Consider the following 21,096-nt stretch of genomic DNA (forward strand, 5'->3'; position numbering starts at 1 on the left):
ATAGCATACCTATTTGGTCCCCTAAAACTAGGCATTGTTTGGGTACTGGAGCTCCAAATACCATCCCTCGAAGTTTATCCATTGGAGGAGCTTTGTTCTGAAGGCCCCCAAACTTCCCATTACTTCGAATGCGATCTCCATCTCTGGTTAGCAGTGTAGGGCAGTGTGTGATTTTAACAACCTGTTAAAAGTAAGTGGATAGTAATTGCTGTCATTAAAATGTACTTCCATCTCTCTAAGAAAGGGTAAACAATTCATTTTAAGGGTTCTAAGATTAGCAACACATCGTCATAAATGTCTAGTGAAGTATAAGATGAAAAATCCCAGAGAGGAATTAGATTCTTCTCAAATGTTAGCCTACTAGTGACAATGCAAATAAAGTGGAATTGATAGCTTATTCAGGAGATGAAAGAAGAGGGGGGAGGGGGGAGGAGAGGGGGGAGGGGAAGTAAGAAAGAGGGGGAGAGAGGAGGAGGAGAAATAGAGGGAGATAGCGGAGAGAGGAGGAAGATGGGGAGGGGCGAGAGGGGGACAGAGAGAGGGGGATAGGGAGAGCGAGAGAGGGAGGGAGACAGAGGAGCATAGGGAGAGAGTCTAGAGTGGGAAAGGGAGAAGGAGAAAGGGGGAGAGGAAGAGAAAGGAGACAGGAAAGGGACAGAGGGAAAGAGTCTAGAGGGAGAGTGAGGAGAGGGGAGTGAGAAGGGGAGAGAGGGAGAGGTGGGAAGAGGGAGAAGAGGAGGAAAGGGGAAGAGGGGGAGAGGGGACTAATAAAGGGGAGAGGGAGAGACAGGAGGAAGATGGGGGGAGGGGACAGAGGGAGAGTCTAGAAGGAGAGAGGGAGAAGGAAACAGGAGTAAGCTGGAGAGGGAGCAAGAAGGAAAGAGAGATAGATGGCAACAGAGGGAGGGTAAGGGAGAGAGGAGAGAAGGGGAGGGGAGAGAGGAGGGCAACAGAAGGAGGGGGACAAAGGGAGAGAGTTTAGAGGAAGAGAGGGAGGAGAAAGGAGGGGGAGAGGGAGAGGGAGAGGAAGGGATGGGAGGGGGAGAGAGAAAGGGGAGGGGAGGACAGAGGAATGGGAGGGGGATGGGAAGGTGAGAAGAGGAGGGAGGGATGGGAGAAGGGAGAGGAGGGGGAGAGAGGGAAGGGAGGGGAAGAAAGGGAAGGGAAGGGGAGAGAGGAGGGGGCAGAGAGCGAAGGGAGGGGGAGAGAGGAGGGAAGGAGAGGGAGAGAGGAGCTCTGTATTTGAAGCCCATGGCAGTGTCAAAGCAGCTTCACTGGTTCAGGTTTTTTCTGGTTGACAGATGACACAGACAGAAAAAAAATGATGTAAGTAATTTAAGAATTGAGAGAGAGCTGATGAAAACCAAGTGACAGAGAGGGAAGCAAAGGGCTAGTGGAGAAGTGAATCCAGGGCTCAGACAGCCCAGGGGTCGGCACTGGCTGTGCACACACCGCAGTCCCCGGGCACCAGGCCAGGAGACGCCTCTTGAGCATTACCAGGTGTGGTTCAGGGAACCTGAGCGTTGCGGGTGGCCAACCTCTCCCCCATTCAGGTGAAATATATTTTTAGTGTAATAAAAAATGTGAAACTTGTATGCTTCAATAACAGTAAATTCTGTAAGTTATGGCATATTCATAAATGAGATAGCATTCTTAAAAGAAACTTGAATAAAATAACCGTATAAGATGTAAAATACTAGGAACTAAACAATAGCTTCACAGACGTCCTCCCCCTCTCGCCCACCAACATACTTGCTACCTAAACTGTAAAGCATGCTAAGACACTCTCCGAAGAAAGACTGCAGTTTATTTAATGACCTGTTTTCTTAGTAAAATAATCTCATCTTTCAGATTTTAGACTTGTGTTTTCCAAGCCACGAGCTGAATTTACATAATACCCTAGCCAGGGCTTGAGAATTCCGTGCAGCTTAGTAGTAGCTCCTCTATCTGACAGCTCGTCTGGGCGAGCGCTGGCGGCGAGGAGCGCCTCTCCTCGGATGCCGGGAAGGGCCTGAGTCCATCTCCTGACCTGAGCCGCTCGGGAGAATGGAAACTGACACTGAAGTTCAGTAAACCTGACAAATATTCTCGTGACAACATGTCTTCAGTGTCTGTCTTATCTACCTGAGGATGCGTGTGCCGGCTCTGGGAATAGTGCTCGGGTACGGAGCACATGCAGGGAGGGGGCTGGGTCCACCCACCCGGAACAACCAAGCAGAACCCTACTGGTACAAGCTAGGAAAAACTTTTTGTGATAAACACACACACAATTACATATATATGTGTATTTTTTTTCCCTTTTTGGGTCACACCTGGCGATGCTCAGGGGTTACTCCTGGCTCTGCATCCAGGAATTACTCCTGGGGGTGCTCGGGGAACCACGCGGGATGCCCACGTCCTCCCCACTGTACTATCACTCAGGGCCGTGATATAGTCTTAGTTCAAGTCCACTGGCATTTCACCTAATAGTACTGTCTGATCAAGTTCACTACCGTGTCAGTAACAGTACAGCAAGCAGAGCGTTTGCCTTGCATGTGGCTGACCTGGATCTGATCCCTGGCATTCCATATGGTCCCGAGCACTGCCAGTAGTACTTTCTGAGTGCAGAGCCAGGAAAAACCCTGTGCCTTGCATGTGGCTGACCTGGGTCTGATCCCTGGCATTCCATATGGTCCCTGAGCACTGCCAGTAGTAATTTCTGAGTGCAGAGCCAGGAAAAACCCCTGAACATCACGTGTATGACCCAAAAAGCCAAAACAAAAACAAAAGGAATTTCAAAGAGACAACATTCTCACTGAATGTTATCACACAGCAACAGGCCCCTGAAACTGAAGGCTCCCAAACTGTCCTCCTTTAAAGGTACTCTGAGTTCAAGTCTATGCTCCTCTAACTCATACCCTGAAGTTCAAATCTGTTACTCAAATGGGATCTCATTTTGAGGATCAAGTGGGTTCTAATCCAGAATGGTGTCATCTTCTTATGGTGAAATTTGGGAGACACAGATATGAACAAATGCAGGAAGATCAAACCTGGGAAAAACTTCTCAACAGACCCTCTAACATAGGCTTCATAGAGAAACCTACCCGGCCTTTACCTTCACTTTTCGATTTCAAACTTCTGCAACTATGACAATTTCTACTGTTTAAATAACTCGGCCAGGGATGGGACTGATAGCAAAGCAGGTAGGATGCTTCCATGCACAGGGCCGACTTGGGTTTTAACTCTGGCAACCCATAGGGTGATCCGTGAGTGCAGAGCCAGGAGTAAGCCCTGAGCACTGCTGGGTGTGGCCCACACCCAATCTGTGCTAGTGTGTCACAGCAGCTCTAGCAACTAGTAAAGATGACAGCAAATTACATTTCTCTCAAGTTACATAATATCTAGAAATCATGTACTTCCCCCCAGTACTGTCACCAATAATTATCAGTTTTGAGTCAGATACTTCCATAGCTCATAATTTCATTTAAATTTGCATCTTGGTCTTGTCAGTCATATACTTTGCCCAATTTTATGCTGCTTATCAATTCAGAGGAATTAAACTGATTCTGTCAAGGCTAGTTATACATGTTACCACATAGTAGTTGGTGGTTGTTTTGCTCAGCAGTGCTTGGGGGAGCTATGGTGACAGGGGTTGAACCTGGGGCGCCTGCCTGCATCCAGAACTCAAGTCATCTCCCTGACTCTGAAATCATTTCTGGGCAGGTTTCTTACATAACATTAAAAAAAAGCTCACAATAACAAAGCTACAGATTAAAAAGAAATTCAAACACATACCTCTTTTCTATAATGATTGGCAGCATCCAAATTATCCAAAAGAATGGTGTCTCCTAACAGCATACCAAAAACTGAAAAGTTCAATAAATAATTTTAAAAAAATCAAAACATTATTGTACACTGAAGAGATCTTTTAGAAATAGTGCTAACATTAAAATTTTACTGAATATTTTATTTCTAAATTTTTTTTCTCATAGAAAAAATTTGTATTGAGCCATCACAACCTAAATAAGCACATAAGCTTCTGTAACAATTAGCTATCAATATCACAACCCTAATAGCTATATAAAATAAAATCAAAGTTCCTTTACCTGTTTCACAGTGCTCTACATTATCTGGAAACGTTAACAAATTTCGGGCAAAGACTGGATCTCCAATTGGTTTAAAATGTAATTTTCCATTTCGATAATGAGGTAGTGGTCTTAAAGCAAAACATAAGATTTAAAATAAAATTATAAGATATACTTTATAAGATACAAGAAGCACAAATATACAACATATTGCTAATCAACTCCCTAACCATGTGATCATTTTATATTTTGTTTTTGGCCACATGTGGCAGCTCTCAGAGGCCAATAGGGCTGACGAGTGGGGACCCTTGCACAAAGTGCAAAGCGTGTGCATTAGCTCTTCTGGGGCTCTCTGGCCTACAAATGACACTATTAAGTGATCAACTTTTATGTCCTTAGAAACCAAGGTTTAGCACATAAAAATATCTGCTTTTTCTTCAATTACTTTGTAAAATAAACACTAATTGCTGCTCTGTTTGCCAAAAAAGGAGAAACACAACTTTTAATGCTGGCCCTAAGCAAGGGTGCTAAGTGATGTGGAGGTAGGCCTGGAATGGAAGAGGAATGAGGCAGGTTACATATGTAACTAATGTCAAGACTGACACAAGTGACAGGTAAACTCAGCACTTTGTTTCCCTGTCCTTGGCACAGGGGACAAATAGAGTTTAAAGGAATAATAGGGTTTCAAGAAACGAGAGTGGATGAAGGTGCCAAATGCTTTTTCTGCAAATGGTTTCCCGAAATCTCAAAGGAAGGGTGCTGGGGTGGGTTCCAGGTAGAAAAATGCCAGGAAAAGGCAGTGCCAGAAACAGGACACTGGGTACTAGAGCAATCAGTAGCTCAGAAAAGAAACTTCACACTCTCCTTAGTGGAGGTAAGAAAGACCCTCTGGAGAGAAAAATTCTTCTCACAGAATGTATTACTTGTATTATTACAATAATTATGACCTAATAGGATCTCCCAGATTATTTAAAATAGATTTTGTTTTGCAGGTGAATGTGAGATTTTAGAAACAAATCTTGAGTTGAAATTTTAGCTATTGCCTCAATCTATTTTTAAATTACAAAATGAAATGCTAGGGGCTAGAAAGATGGTTCTGAGGGCTAGAGAGCAATGCTCTAAACGCAGACAGCCCCAGCTCAATCTCTGCAGCACACAGTACGGAAAACAAAGAAGGAAGTGTAAGTTTATTGAAGCACTAGCCCTTTTTATTTTTTCTTAAATTTCTTGGGGGGCCATTTCCAGAGGTGCTCAGGGCTTACTCCTAGCTATGTGCTCACGGATCGCTCTTAGTGGGGACACTAGGAATCAATTAGCACAGCCCCTCCACCTGTTGTGCTATCCCTCTAACCTGGTCATTAGTAAGAATCCCCTTTCTAGACAAATGATGGGCGGTGCAAAGCTTTCTTTTGGAATTGGAAAATAAAAGAGTAAAATATTTTAAACTACTTATAACAGTTTAAAAACTTAGATGAGGGGCTGGAGCCATAGCATGGAGGGTAGGGCGTTTGCCTTGCACGCGGCTGACCCAGGTTCGATTTCCAGCATCCCATATGGTCCCCTGTGTACTGCCAGGGGTAATTCCTGAGTGCAGAGCCAGGAGTAACCCCTGAGCATCGCCGGGTGTGACTCAAAAAGCAAAAATAAATAAGTAAATAAAATAATAAAATAAAATAAAATTTAGATGAAAACTGCCTAACTGGTTTCCATGGTTAATCCCTAAAAACCTTTTAAAAAGGAAACGAGGAAACGATTCTGAATGAGATTAGAATTACGTTAAAGACAAAGTGGGACAGTCTCTTACATTTCGACTTTGCCACTGACAGTTCCAATAATGACTTTCTCTACCGACTTGATGCCTGATCCCTTTCCATGGGGCATAAGAAAAATGAAAGTCAAATATACCCTTTCTGCCAATAAAGTTCCACACCCTGCTAATGACAATGACATCTTTCCTACCACAAAGAACAAACATTTGCTTTGGGTTCGAGTGTGCATGGATCACATATATAAACATTTAATTGACAAAAATGGTGAGCATACACAATCAAATATGTCACAATAATGAACTTAATGAAAAAAAATGCACATTTCTGGTAAACAAAAATAACACGTTTCTCAGTTACTTTACAGTTTATGTAACTTTTAGAGAAAAAAATTAAATTTAAATTAAGCATATGGATTAAAAAAAAAAAAAGAAAACTTTTTAGGAAATTAAAAGTCTACTTTGATTTCTCCTGACCTTTTCCAATCTGGAAGAGTCTTCTTATAGATAGAATCAAGGGGCAGCACCTGCTGGCGACCCTGGGTCTCATTGTAGATGCGGCGTGCGGCGTCGGTGGTCAGGGTGACCACGCAGTCCATGTCACTTGCTAGATGCCAAGAAATGACCACTGCAGCTCTATCATCCTCAATTTGTGCAAGGTGTGCAATCTACAATCCAATTAAAAAAAATCAAGACAAATACTTATATTTACACAAGATATGGATACATACATACATATACGTATAAATTCAGGGTGAGGGGCAGTGCTGGGGATCAAACCCAGGGTCTTCCACATGCAAGTTAAGCATTCTACCAATAAGCCCCAAGCCCCAGCCTGACACCAATTTTTTAAAGAGTCCAAACAAAACCAAAACCTCACTGACTTGAATAAAGGAAATTATCTGTTCTGTTGTAAAATTTTGCTTTGGTGTCACTGATGCTCAGTAGGGTTCACTCAGGCGGGGCTTACTCTTGGCTGTGTCCAGGGATCACTCCTGGAGGACTTAGGAGACCATATGAGCTGCCAGGGATCGAGCCTGGAGTGGCTCTGCACAAGGCAAGTGCCCTACCTGCTGTACTATCATTCTCACCCTGGTAATTACTTAAATGAAGACATGACTGGACTCTCCACTTAACAAATTAATATTATACTGTATTAAAACTTTTAGGCGATAGAATATATATGGTACTAGCTTGTTTTCTCCCCCAAATCTACTATTTCTAAGACATAAGTAGCCTTATTTTTCCTGCATGTACTATATCATATTAAGTTTACCTACTTTTTCAGTTTTTTAGTTTAGTTAAGGCATTTTCATAGATATTAATTCTTCCTCAGGGAAGGGAGGTGAACATATTTAAAAATAAGAAATACACATAGTATTTCAAGATACCTGGTATTAAAAAGACTGTTAAAGAAATTAATCAAGGTAGTTTTGTTATTAAAAACAAACACACCATAAGAGGTTGAAAGAAAAATCTCCCTCATCCTCTACAATACTGATTATTTTAATTATAGGGTAAGTATAAAGACTTTCTTTTTAAGGAATAAACACATATTAAGCAGATTTGGAAAAAGTGGAAAATTTCTTCCTGTAAAGATAAGACTGCGAGGACAGAAAAGAAACTATAAAACAATACCAGAAAATCCCTATAGATTTTCAAGTTATAGAATAAGGAACATTTGAATAGAAGACTTAGACTTATTTTATCTCTAACAGTAATACTACAGTACTTATTGAGCAAGAATTTATTATCAAGTGAAACACTGAAAATGTAATAGCTCCTGAAACCAGGATAACTGTAGATATCTTAGAAACTCAGAACCATGACTATCTATAAACTGGTCCTGAGGAATAAATTTTTTAAAATATTAGCACTGTTGTCCAATATATAAGTTTGAATAAATCAATGTAATTTGTAATAAACTTTTCAATGTTCATATTTAGGATCTAGATCATAATGTAATGTGGCTTTGGCAGAAATATGGCCAAACTTGTTTAATGTCAGAGGTACCATTACTCACTCCCTGCACCCAGTAAAACTTGCCTGCTAAGTTAGGCAGCAGCTTCTAAAGAAACTACTACAGAAATCAGAAACCTTGGCTTGCATCTAACTTCTGGCTCATGATTTATCAACAAGTTGTTTTTGTAACTTTAATTTCTTCATTCGCTTTTTTAGCCACACCTGCAATGTCCAAGACACCACGTAGAGTAGGTATTTTTTCCTCATACACTACATCATATTAAGTTTGACCTAACTTTTCCAGCTTTTTTCCTGCATTTACTTTTGGTATTTTCATAGAGATTACTAACTCTTCCTCAGGGAAGGGAGCTGAACAGTACTTAAAATCAAGAAACATACATGGTCCATCTCTGCTGGGGGTTGAATCCGAGGCTCAGGCCAGAGACAGTACAAAGGTTAAGATGCTTTCGTTGCTGCTCGACACCAGTAACTGCCAATGCCAAGTCTCCTGAGAAGAGCACCCCTAAGCACAGAGCTACGAGGAGCCCTCAGTACTGCAGGTGTGGCACAGAACCCCAAACTGGAGCTCCTATGTGCACAATACGTCCTCTAGCCTTCTGACCCCAACTTTTATTTGTTTGTGTTTTGAGCCTCTACCTGCGTGGTGCAAGGCTTACTGCTGGCAGGCCTGGGCACCATGATGGGTGCTGGGAACTAAACCTGGATCAGCTATAAGCAAACCAAGTTGCCCTACCCACTGTACTATCTCTATGGCTCCAGCTCCTAATTTTAATTTGTTTGTCTAATTGTTTTGGAACCATACCCAGCAATGCTTAGGACTCACTCCTGACTCTGCACTCAGAGATCACTCCTGGCAGGGTTTGTGGGACCATATGTGATGCCTGGAACCAAATCTGGATCAGCCACATGCAAGATAAGTGGATTACATTGCAGTTCTATCTCTCCAGCCCATTAACTTCAATTTATTTTATTTTTGGCTTTTTGGGTCACACCCAGTGATGCTCAGGGGTTACTCCTGGCAGTGCTCGGGGGACCATATGGGATGCTGGGGTTTGAATCCAGGTCAGCCTCATGCAAGGCAAATGCTCTACCCACTGTACAATATTAGCACTGTAACTAACTTCAATTTCTTAATGTGAAAAATCAAAATACTACATAAAGTTAACAGCATTTGTGAAAGCAGAATGCTGCACCCAGGCAGTGAGGAATGATGAACAAAGCACAGAATCTAGAGTCTAATCACTATGCTGCTTAAGGAATGGTGCTACTTGCTTGCAACACAACCTTGGTAGTTTCCTCAATTTAAAACAAAGGTAGACAACTGAGATAAGCATAATAAATGGATAAAATAAAAACACACATGGGGCTGGAGTGATAGCACAGCGGGTAGGGCGTTTGCCTTGCACGCGGCCGACCCGGGTTCGATTCCCAGCATCCCATATGGTCCCCCAAACTGACATAATCCTGAGAACTATGTAACCCTCCACATGGTGATTCAATAAAATTTAAATTAAAAAAAAAAAAATTGATGGTGTTGCCTGAAAAACAAACAGGGAATGATACACCATTTCTGATCCAGAAAAATATGTAAGGTTAAAAATGTTCAGAAAGGATAACAATGAAAATATAATGATTAGATATGAAGCAAAACCAAAGAAGGAGAGAATATAGGAAAAAGAAGAATAGGACTTTTTATCTTGGCAACAAACTGCCCTTTTAACTGGTTCTCTCCCTTCTAACTTTAAGTTTTGGCTGCATCCAGAGACTGCTCTCACAATATCAACCTTCTCTAATCATTACCACTTTACTCTCTCCCTGAAATCTGAAGTCTGTAAGGGTCTTGGATCTTAATAGAGTTCTCTGACATTGAAAGCACCTCTAAGGAGACGGTAAGATTTGAACTGAAATATCTAAGTTTCTGCCACAACCCCTAATTGTAGTAAAAAATAAGGAAATTTATCAGACATTTCCAATTTAAATTCTGCCAATTATAGTAAGTTTGGTAGAAATGAAAAAGTACCCAAAAACTGATACTTCTATTACAGTATCTTTTTAAAGTATACCGCAAAGGAAATAAGGTAATAAAGTATCGCCCCTTAAACGTCTAACAAACCTTTCCCAAAACATCTCCACTGCCTTTAGTATAGTTTGGGAGAGTGCATGATCTTCTAGGTCTCTTCTTTAGTTCTTCCTGCTCTGACAGTTTTCTCTTCAAAAGTGCTTCAATGTGTGGCACCTGTAATTTAAGAATATGGCTATAGAAATATGAAGCTATCATCTTACTACTTTTACCTTCATTAATATCAAACCCTTAAGACAACGTCTCTTTGAAACTGGAGTCACGCAAAAGAATATAGCCATAAAAATCTATGGTCTTATTACTTTATGTCATTTTTTTGTGATCACATACATTTTTACATGACCTCTTCAACCTAATTCTCAAAACATAGTATTGTTAATGGCATTTACTAATATAGTAACAGAAATACAAGTTAATTACTTTATAAGGAGCACTATGATTCTGTTAGCTCCTTTCAATGCCTACTAATCAACAACTAAAAACATGTCTTGGTACCCCGAAACAATAGTACTTGTAACATTCTTACTAAATTATTAATGATAAAAGCATGATCTAGAGTAAATATAAAAAAAAACACCAGCATATACTTGGAAATGGTACCTGCTGTGCTGTAGGAATGTCAATATTATGTGTTTTTAATTCACCCCGCAACTGAGCCTCTTTCAATTTTGCTTCTTCAACTTGGCCTGAAATAAGGAACAAAAGTCAACTGCATTAATTTATGATAGTTCCCAAAATAGTTTTTGTAAACTATTTTCACCCTACCTCCATTGAAACATTGATGCTAAAATTAGTGGCTTTTAAATAAGTATAATTAAACTAAAAATATTTAAGGTTCATATTTAATACACAGAAAAAGAAAAGTAACTCTCTTAGTTACTTTTTTACTTTTTAGTTACTTTCACTTTTAGTGAAAAAAAAAATACTGTATTACAAAATGCAAATTATCCTGGGCAATTTTCTTAACCCAATTCATATAACACTTATACGTAACTTTACAAAAAGTTTTTAGTTTACAAGTGATGTATTATCTCATCGCTTTTTTTTCTATCCCCTAAATATTCTTGGCCTTGGATACATACAAGAGAGCACTTTGATGCTGGCAGAACATATTTACTGATAATAGATCAAATTAGTAACTACGCTAAAAACCACAGCAAAAAGTGAAAAAGAGACGATAAAGAACTACTGTCTTGAAATTATGCAAACATTATTAAAAATTGCAGCATTCTGCATATACTTCAGGATTAGTGCATGTTATTTATTTCAAAGATGTGACATGTTGCAGATATTCTGAAAAAATTCAAACATGCATGTGAGCAACATGATCCAAATTAAAAATTAAATTACACATCACTCACTGACACTATCATCTATTATCTTTCAGCAGAAGTTGGAGTTAGATAGGCTACATTAAAATTGTATTTCAGATTCAGATTTCTAAACAAGTCTCAAGTTTTGGTAGGGAAAAAACACATAAACTTATTAAAAAATGAAGGCATACTTAATTTTCAAATTAAAGAGTAATAAACCACCATTCCTTTTCAATAGTGCGTCACCATTTAGCTGTAGCCCAATGTATCTCATTTCAACCTTCTGCCTCACCACTGTCCAAAGCATAGTTCTTAATTTCCTTTAAATAAAGGACTTACATTTCATTTCATCAACAAGCTGTTTGCTGGCTTCAAATAAACTTCTATACATAATAATTGACTTAGATAATTGGTCCTTCTCTTTAGTAAGTGCTGCCATTTGCTGCTGTTTCTTAACATCTAGGAGAGAAAAGGTCAGATAATTTACTGCAAGTTAAAAATTATCACTTCAGTAAAAAGTTGTATTAGAAACTAATAAGCACCAAGTTAATGGAGAGCAACACAAGGCATCTTAAAACACAAATGAGCTGAATGCTCTTCTTTCCCAGAAACTTACCATTGTAAAACATAAATGGTAGTATATATGATTCTAATGTTCTTGATAAAGCTGGTAGTTGTGGCTCAAATACAATGAAATACTCAGTACTATCTTTCCCGGGACTGTTCTCTGATAGCACTAGACTCTGTAATAAAGAAAAAGCATTAAGAAACAGAAAAACAAGATTTATTATTTGTCAAAGCATAAATGTTATGTATCTCATTGCACTGTTTTCAAATAAGTAGTAAAATTTAAAGTTCAACGCACTGGGTAACCTTAAGAGCATTAGACACTCAAGAGAGCATCACCACTACCAGCGATAGAAAACTTTCACAGTAGAAAACTACAAGTCACTTCTTCAGATCAGAAATCACCAATGGCCACTGCTCTTGACCTGAGATATCATCTTGATTCCAACATTCTAAGTTGGAGCAGTATGAAAAGGATGGTGTCAAACTTATAAAAACAATCGGACAGAAATGCCCAAAGCCCAATGCTGCGTTTAAGTTACAGCCATTACCATGGGATTAGACGCACTTCTCCCAGGTGACAGAACAAAAGGTCTTCAAAAGCTCTATAGATTTATATACTTAAATTGCATTTTCTTTTTTTAGCACAGACAGAACTTTTGATTTAATTTGAGATCAAACCATATAATTAAATAAGAATGCATATAAATTTATAACCTGAATTTTCTTTTAAGAATCTTGCAGGAAGCAGTTGCTACCTGTTTTGCTTTTCAGCTGGAGAAATCAAATTTAATAAGCCTAAATCAGAACACCAGAACCAACTCCACAAAAAAACACGCCCTCTACCACCCTCAATATATAAACTACGGCTAACAATTCCTCCCCCCCAAAAAAATAACATACAAACTATCAGGTAAAAAGACCCCCGAATTCCACTTAAGTTTCTGAAAGCTGTTACATAAATATAAACATATAAAAACAATGCACTTTTTGCATTAAAAAGAGAAGAAAAAGAAAACCTTAAAACTTTAGCAAGTTGCTCTTGACAGTTTTGATCAATGCAGGTGAATGCAGAGAAACCAGTTTTTAAAATTTACACGAAGTGTAGGGGCTATATAGAGCCCCTCCTAGTGATGACCTCTTATTTTCAACATTTGTAGCTACTATATTTCAGCAAATAAAATATCTTTTAGTACTGTAGCTACTATATTTCAGCAAATAAAATATCTTTTAGTACTTATTTGTTGTTCTCTACACTAAACTACAAGAGATAGAATGACTAGTTAACTAGTTTAATAGGCAGTATCAAATTTCGCTTCACACAGCTGTATCAATTTATCCTTCTCCCATTAGTGTACGTGGATCCAGCTCCCCTGGTGCTGGCCAACACTTAATATTTCTTCTCCTAGATGACAGATTAAAAACAACCAATGATTATTATTTTAACTAGCATTTCCTTTATTAGTACTGAGGTCATATTTCTTATTATTGGACATTTACGCTCTTATTTCCATTAATGGCCTTCACAAATTTGCTGACTGCTAATTTTTCTTCTGAATTTTTGTCAATTTTAAGAATGTTCTTTAGGTTATAAAAATTCATTCAACAAATTAATCTTTTACTATGTGTGCATATACATATACATAATGATATATGCCATAATGTCTCTATTCAAATTTTAAGATTCTCCTCCCTTGCTATAACAATCGTACAATGAAATCTAATACTCATCACTTATCAACTGCTTAAAATTCTGCTTATGTAAACTTAGGGTATGTAGTTTGTATTTTCTGTCTAGTTAAATATAAAATATTTTCCTCTATGTCACTTAAGTCAGACATTCTTAACTTCTAAGTTTTAGAGTTTGTAATCTCTAATGTACAGCATAAAATGAAACAAAAGCATAGAATAGGAGAAATGAAGAAAATGAAGATATAAAAAATATAAAAATAAAACCCAAATATAAACAGGAATCTGTAATATGAGAAATGAACATGAGAATGAAATTTAGATACTCCTTTCAGAAACTGTCGAATCAAGAGAGAATTTTAACAATATAATTAACCTGAAAAACTGTAAATTTATGTTTAAAATATTCATGTTATTATAAAGCTAACACTGAACATTTGAAGTTACAGGCTGTATATTTGTTTATTAAACATCTTTCATAACAAAAATGTTCTCTTCTTGCCACTAATCAAATTCCAGAGCCCCCCTTTTTGTTCCAGGCCTGTATGGAGACAATCAGGTATGACTTGTGAGTTCTCTGCTTACTCAGTTGTATTAGGAACTGCCAGTTTAAATTCATATGCAAGACATGAAGCTTAGGAACTATTTGGAGTTTCAGAGAAACAGATTAAGTTTCTGTCTTAACCTCGGAATTGCATACAGCACTAGAACCCTCAAATGCCCAGGAGGTGGGGAGACAGGTAAACAGAAAAAAAGATAAAAGTAAGCTAGGTTATATTTCACAAACACTCTGATGTTCAACATACTAAAACTTTGTTTTCCAACATGTGACTTTCACTACCGAATTTTATCTCGGTAGAATGGGTCACTTTATCTTTCACTATAATAAAAATTAAAAGTGTAAATTTAAGTCGCAAGTAACATTTATCCTAAATGCCAAGAATTGAAAAGATACATGGACACAGCAAAACAGAGAGTTTGGCAGCTTTAAGAGACTGTTACGTCTATCTTTGTCTTAAGGAAATAATCAGCTATACTGAAAGGAATATACACAGAAAAACGCTGAGGGAAGTACAGATGATAAAAACAAGCTTTGGAAAGAAACACAATTTTCTCTTAGGATTGAGCCAATCAATTATGATCATAAATATGATGTAGGTTTATAGTTACTAAGGAGGAAATGCATTAAAAATGGCTTAAATTTTAAAAATAATTTCTTTTCTTGTGGTTCTGGGAACCAAACCTAGGTATTCCCCATGTATGACATGTACTCCCCAACAGAATCAAATGTCTGGCCCTAAAATGCTGTTTTTAGAAAGGCAGAATTCAAGGAAATAAATGAAACTTGACACCCTCCTCCCCTTATGTTCTGAATGTAAATCGGATACCCCCAGAGTAGACAAACAGTGTGATCAGAAAAGTCTGGGGGCAGGGGATGCAGCTCAGCAGCAGAACTTTGCATGTCAGGCTCTGGGATCCACCCTGGGCACTACCAAGAACAAGATCTCGGGGGGCCGAGAGATGGTCGGTGGGATCAGGCACATGCTCTGCACGGACGAAACCCAGGTCTCATCTGCTGGAATGACAACAGAAAGCTGGGAATAGTTCCTGAAAATTAAAGAAAGGATATGGCCCCAAAACAAAGGGCTTGGGATATTATCACTAAATGGATAATCACCAATGTGAGACATTATCTCTGGAAGTCGCTGCACTGTGTATATTTTATGAATAAAACTTATTTCACTTTTAGGAAAACTGAGTTAACAGCGGTAAGCTAGCTGTGTGAACATTTAACCTGCGCTATGCTTCACTGATTCTTTGTTTCAGTAAAACAAAGGATCACTGAAGTTAAACTGAACTGGAGTCAGAAAAAAATAATCACTAGTGGAGAAAAAGAGTCTTGTTAATAGCAATGATGTCTATGGGCTCACTTTTAATAGCCTCCAAAAAAACCACAAAACATTTCACCTGAATTTCCAACTTGAAGCAAACAAACATCTCTATAGGCATACATATAGAACAGATGTAACATATATTGTGGTATATACTAATAAAAAGAAATCTTTTCCATCAAAAGAAAAAAAAATTACCGTGATTTCTGCTGAACCTTTCACAAAGGGAAATTCGAGTGTCCTAACTTTGCCAATGAAGAGTGGTGTGTCAGTATCTTCTGCGTTAGAACCCCTGATGGTAGCTATGATGGTGCCAACCAAATTCATTCCAGTTCGATTATTGTAGTCATCCTTAAACAACAGAAAGCAATTAGAAGAATGAGTAAGATGACTGACCCTAGAAGAATAGAAATCATTTGAAGGATAACAAATGTATTTACAAAGCCCCAACTATTAACATATCCAGTCCTTCCTTCTCAAAGCACATAACTCAGTTCTCAGAATAAGTGCTGCACAAACATGACGAAGTAATAAAAGAACCAGAAACTTCCTTTCATCTAATGAGAGTTTCAACTTTATTAAAAAAAACTCACACTTTGAAATTTCCACCCTTTCAGCCTTTTCCCCTATGCAGCAGAATGGCGATCGCCACCTTTCAGAGCCAACTGGACAGAGAGATGGGAGCTTGCAGTGATGGGGTGTCCGGAAAATCCCACAATGGGGTTGGGGGAGGAACCCACCCTGCTCCCCGCCCAAACGAGACCCCAAGCGGCTGCCCACAAGCAGCAGCTCCTCCAATCCTGAACTGCCATAATCCCAGAGGCACACAAACCAATCTTGGAACGCAGCAGCAGCAGACAGAAATACCTCTGGACTTAAATTACTAAAATACCAGAATTCCAAAACTATGCGGCCTCTCAGCCGTGCAACATCATATGCTCTTCATTATCAGCAATAGAAAACAAATTATCTAATGATGCCTTTTTAGCAGGTCTGATTGTTGGGGGAAAATTCCAAATAATAATAGTGAGTTTTCTGTTGAAAATGGAATATAATCAAAGTAAAGAGAGAGTAAAGTGAAAATCATCTGCCACACGGAAGGGTGGGGGGTGGGATGATGGTATACTGGGGTTCATGGTGGTGAATCATGTGCACTGGTGAAGGGATGGTGAAAGGATGGGTGTTTGATCATTGAATGACTGAAATCTGAAATGGAAAGCTTTGTAACTGTTCTCATGGTGATCCAAATAAAAAAAAAAAGCCCACCCTTTTTTGGGAGGGGGGACAGCAATGCTCAGGATTTACTCCTGGCTGTGCCTGAGGAATCCTATGGGATGCAGGGATTGAACATGCAAGGGAAGGGCCCCACCTGCTGTACTATTTCTCAAGCCCCCCAATTTTCACCTTCTTATACTTTTAGCTCAAACTGGCCTGTGGAGAGAATGACTCCCTTTCAAAAATAATTAAGGGTGGAGCAACACTACAGTGGGTAAGACACTCGCCTTGCACATGGCAGACTGGACTCAATCAATCTCTGGCATCCTCATAGAGTCCCTCAAGCCCACCAGGAGTGATCCCTGAGCACCACTGGGTGTGGGTGCCACCACCCCCCATATTTTATTACTTCCTTCAGTCCCTCAGTGAATGCGACATTAAAAAATGTACTGGGGCTGAAGGAGAGTATAGGGAATAGAATGCTTGCCTTGCACACAGCGGAGCCAGAATGAATCCCCATCCCCGGCACCACATATGGTTTCCAAGCCCCACCAGAAGTGATTCCTCAACACAGAGCCAGGAGTAAGCCCTGAGCACCACCAGGTGTGCTAACCCTCCCCCGCGCCCCCGAAAACAAAATAAAACAACAACAAAAAAGAAATCAGTAACACAAAATAAAGGGGATTAAAAGTATTAGAAAATGTAAGCAGATTTCTGGGGCACCTATTTGATTTTAAGTGTAATATAATGTCATACATCTTTGTATTCAAGTATTTATAAATATTTCACATGCATGTATTTCTGTAGAATGTCCAACTGAATAATTGAGATTTGATTTCATACTAACTACTTTGCATTCTATGACTAGAAACAATCTACCTTGAGAGGCTGGAGCAATAGCTCAGGCTGAGAGGGCATTTGCCTTGCATGTAGCCGATCCGGGTTTGATTCCTCCATCCCTCTTGGAGAGCCCGGCAAGCTACCGAATATCTCGCCCACATGGCAGAGCCTGGCAAGCTACCGTAGTTATGTCTAAAACAGTAACAAGTCTCACAATGGAGACGTTACTGGTGCTCACTCGAGCAAATTGATGATCAATGGGATGACAGTGACAGTGAATCCTTCTACCCTTTTGTCTTTTTAAGTGACTAAACATACCGTGATGTTAAGGTGCAAATCTCGGACCAAGGTTCTGCTGGCAACAGAGCGAACATTTGAAACAGCTGGTGTAGCCGGTTGGATTTCAGGAACTAACTTCACAGGCTGATTAGGGAGAACATCAACTATAACCTTATAAAACAAAAGGGGCATGCTGATTAATAACTAAGGTTTAGTATTTAAGAGAATGAAGAAATAAAAGTATATTCTAAACAAAATGTATTCCTATACTCTCAAAACCCATCAACTAATTTTACAAAATTCAGGGTAAAAGCTATGAAATTAATTTCAGGATGACTACTTTGATCTGAAAACAAATTTAAGGCATTAAAAAACAGTGGAGAGCTTGAGAGATAGGACAGAGGGTAGGGTGCTTGCCTTGCACATGGCTGACCTAGGTTAACCCCCGGAGTCCCAGATGGTCTCTCTGCCCACCAGAAGCTATTTCTGAGTGTAGAGCCAGCAGTAACTCCTGAGCACCACCAGGATCCATAACCCTACCCCCTCCATCCACAAGATAGTAATGCTGCACATAAACAATACTAAATGGAGGTGATGTATGTTAAAACTTTCAATTTTATTATGTAGAATTCTACTACCTTCTATGCTACTGAAAATTTTCATGTATGGATGGATAATAGGAACAATCTTACCATGATTTACACTAAAATTCTGGTTGAAAGTTTGACAAAAAAAGATGGAAAAGTAACTTCAGTATCAGTCATATTAATCGACCTAACTTAAATATTTTCAAACATTGCTGAAGTTATAGTTTACACCTGGCATCCAATAGTTAATTCACTTTTAAACAAAACATTTGACTCCCAAACCAAATAGGAAAAGGTAGAGGTAAGTTGATATATGAAGAGAGTAAAATAAGCAAACCTGTTCACTGTTAAGAATATTGGCTTTATCCATCATAAAACTAAACTGGATACAATAGGTTCCCACTTTGTTAGGAATTGCTTTATCCCTAAAAAAGAGAAAAGATTACTGAAATTTTTTAAATAAAGAAGTCAAATAACCAACAATCTGATTCCTTCCAGATGTTATTCTATACTCCACAAATGAGTGCAGTCCTTCTATGTCTGCCCCTCTCTTTCTGACTCATTTCACTTAGTATGATACTCTCCATGTCTATCCACTTATAAGCAAATTTCATGACTTCATCTCTCCTAACAGCTGCATAGTATAGTATTAATATGGCAAATGTTGTTTTTTTTTTTTTGCTTTTTTTTGGGGGGGGGTCACACTCAGTGATGCTCAGAGTTCAACAACAACAAAAGATAACAAGCAGGCAAGTAACTCAGAATTACTCAGAGAATAAAAAAAGATTGGGCTGGAGCGATAGCACAGCGGTAGGGCGTTCGTCTTGCATGCAGCCCACCCGGGTTCGATTCCTCCGCCCCTCTCGGAGAGCCTGGCAAGCTACCGAGAGTATCGAGCCCGCACGCACGGCAGAGCCTGGCAAGCTACCCATGATGTATTCGGTACGCCAAAAACAGTAACAACAAGTCTCAGTGGAGATGTTACTGGTGCCCGCTCGAGCAAATTGATGAGCAACGGGATGGGGATGACAGTGACAGTGAAATACACACAGAATTATAAATGCAAATTATATAAAGCTAAACTGTAAAAAAGTAATTCAGCCTTTAAAATAAACTTTGACAAAATAATTAAGATGCTAACATTTTTTATGCAATCAATAATTTATTTTTTTTAGCTTTTCTTATTATCACGATTACTTGGTTTGAGCAAGTACTGCCAAGAATGATTCACTTTATAACAAAATATGCGCAATACCTGAAGTAAAAGCAACCATCTTCCTTGTCTTCTTTTATTTTATTACAACTAAACGTTTCTGCCTAGAAAATAGGAAAAAGGAGGAGAGGAAGAAGTTACATTCAACATTGCATGTTTATAGAAAAAAAGTTTTGTCCTCATTATATGTGAATCCAGACCACATATGGATTTATAAACACACAACACTCAATTGTGTCTGTGTCCTTACAATGCAAGTATGACAAAACAGCGAGATTACAGCAGAAAGACATGCCATTATTAACAGTAGGCAATAAAAGGGCACTTAATTGGGTGACAAAATTTTACAGTAAGAATGAGATCGAACTGATGTTATAATTAAAGGTATTTTTTAAAAAACATGATAATGGGCTGGAGAAATATCCCCTAGAGCTTGCTCTGCACACAGGAACCCCAGGTTCAATTCCTGGTAGCAAGTACCACCACGAGTAATCCCTGTGCTAAGCAGGAGTGGCCAGAAAACAAAGACACAAACAAAAACAGCCCAGATGATTCAAGTGAGCCCTAAGCTTTGAAAACATTAAATGGAAATCCACCGATGAAGTCTACGGTTTATTTTCTGAAGTGAGGTTCATTTTAGTTTTGCACTATTTGCTAGGGTAGTCAAAAAACCCATGGCCACCAACACTTAAAAATCAAAAAAGCAGAAAATACAAAGAGAGATGTGGTCTAACATAAATTAAAGGCCAATTTCCAAAGACCTTTGAAAAGAATGCAAAAGATCGTAACAAAGGAATATTGATGCAATGTTTGATGAAACAGTAATTTCTGAACTGTTAGGTTAAAACTATTAGCCTAATTAAATATTAGGTTAGTTAATTTCATTAAATACTAAAGTGGTTTGTTTTGTTAGCAGTTAGAGGTTGAACTTAAGGCCAAACACATGTAAGACACGTGTTTTATTACCACTAAGCCACATTCAGACGGAGCCTTTATATTTACATTTTTAATGTGGCTACTAAAAAAATTTAAAGATCACACAAAACTCAACCTGAGTAACCTCAGAGAGCCAGCACTGTGTAACCTCAGAGAGCCAGCCCTGTGTAACCTCCGAGAGCCAGCACCTGTGCAACCTCAGAGAGCCAGCCCTGTGCAACCTCCGAGAGCCAGCACCTGTGCAACCTCCGAGAGCCAGCACCTGAGTAACCTCAGAGAGCCAGCACCTGTGTAACCTCAGAGAGCCAGCCCTGTGTAACCTCAGAGAGCCAGCACCTGTGTAACCTCAGAGAGCCAGCACCTGAGTAACCTCAGAGAGCCAGCACCTGTGCAACCTCAGAGAGCCAGCACCTGTGTAACCTCAGAGAGCCAGCCCTGTGTAACCTCAGAGAGCCAGCACCGGCACAACCTCAGAGAGCCAGCACCTGAGTAACCTCAGAGAGCCAGCACCTGTGTAACCTCAGAGAGCCAGCACCTGCGTAACCTCGGAGAGCCAGCATCTGCGTAACCTCAGAGAGCCAACACCTGTGTAATCTCAGAGAGCCAGCCCTGTGTAACCTCAGAGAGCCAGCACCTGTGTAACCTCAGAGAGCCAGCACCTGTGCAACCTCAG

General features: G+C 39.3%; 1 protein-coding gene across 2 annotated transcripts in view; it reads right to left on the bottom strand.

The window, feature by feature from the left end:
- SMCHD1 (structural maintenance of chromosomes flexible hinge domain containing 1) overlaps nucleotides 1-21,096 on the bottom strand; it is a 107,360-nt gene that overhangs the window by 7,897 nt on the left and 78,367 nt on the right. For both annotated transcript variants that reach the window (XM_055126578.1, XM_055126577.1), the window contains exons 34-45: nucleotides 19,530-19,591; nucleotides 18,612-18,699; nucleotides 17,727-17,858; nucleotides 15,552-15,704; nucleotides 11,822-11,948; nucleotides 11,545-11,664; nucleotides 10,493-10,578; nucleotides 9,926-10,048; nucleotides 6,307-6,497; nucleotides 4,086-4,195; nucleotides 3,775-3,845; nucleotides 10-181 (exon numbers count right to left, since the gene is read on the bottom strand). In XM_055126578.1, coding sequence (XP_054982553.1) covers nucleotides 10-181; nucleotides 3,775-3,845; nucleotides 4,086-4,195; nucleotides 6,307-6,497; nucleotides 9,926-10,048; nucleotides 10,493-10,578; nucleotides 11,545-11,664; nucleotides 11,822-11,948; nucleotides 15,552-15,704; nucleotides 17,727-17,858; nucleotides 18,612-18,699; nucleotides 19,530-19,591 — 1,435 coding nt within the window. The remainder of the gene's footprint in view (nucleotides 1-9; nucleotides 182-3,774; nucleotides 3,846-4,085; nucleotides 4,196-6,306; nucleotides 6,498-9,925; nucleotides 10,049-10,492; nucleotides 10,579-11,544; nucleotides 11,665-11,821; nucleotides 11,949-15,551; nucleotides 15,705-17,726; nucleotides 17,859-18,611; nucleotides 18,700-19,529; nucleotides 19,592-21,096) is intronic.

The sequence above is a fragment of the Sorex araneus genome, chromosome 2 (assembly GCF_027595985.1).
Source record: "Sorex araneus isolate mSorAra2 chromosome 2, mSorAra2.pri, whole genome shotgun sequence".
Lineage (NCBI taxonomy): Eukaryota > Metazoa > Chordata > Mammalia > Eulipotyphla > Soricidae > Sorex > Sorex araneus.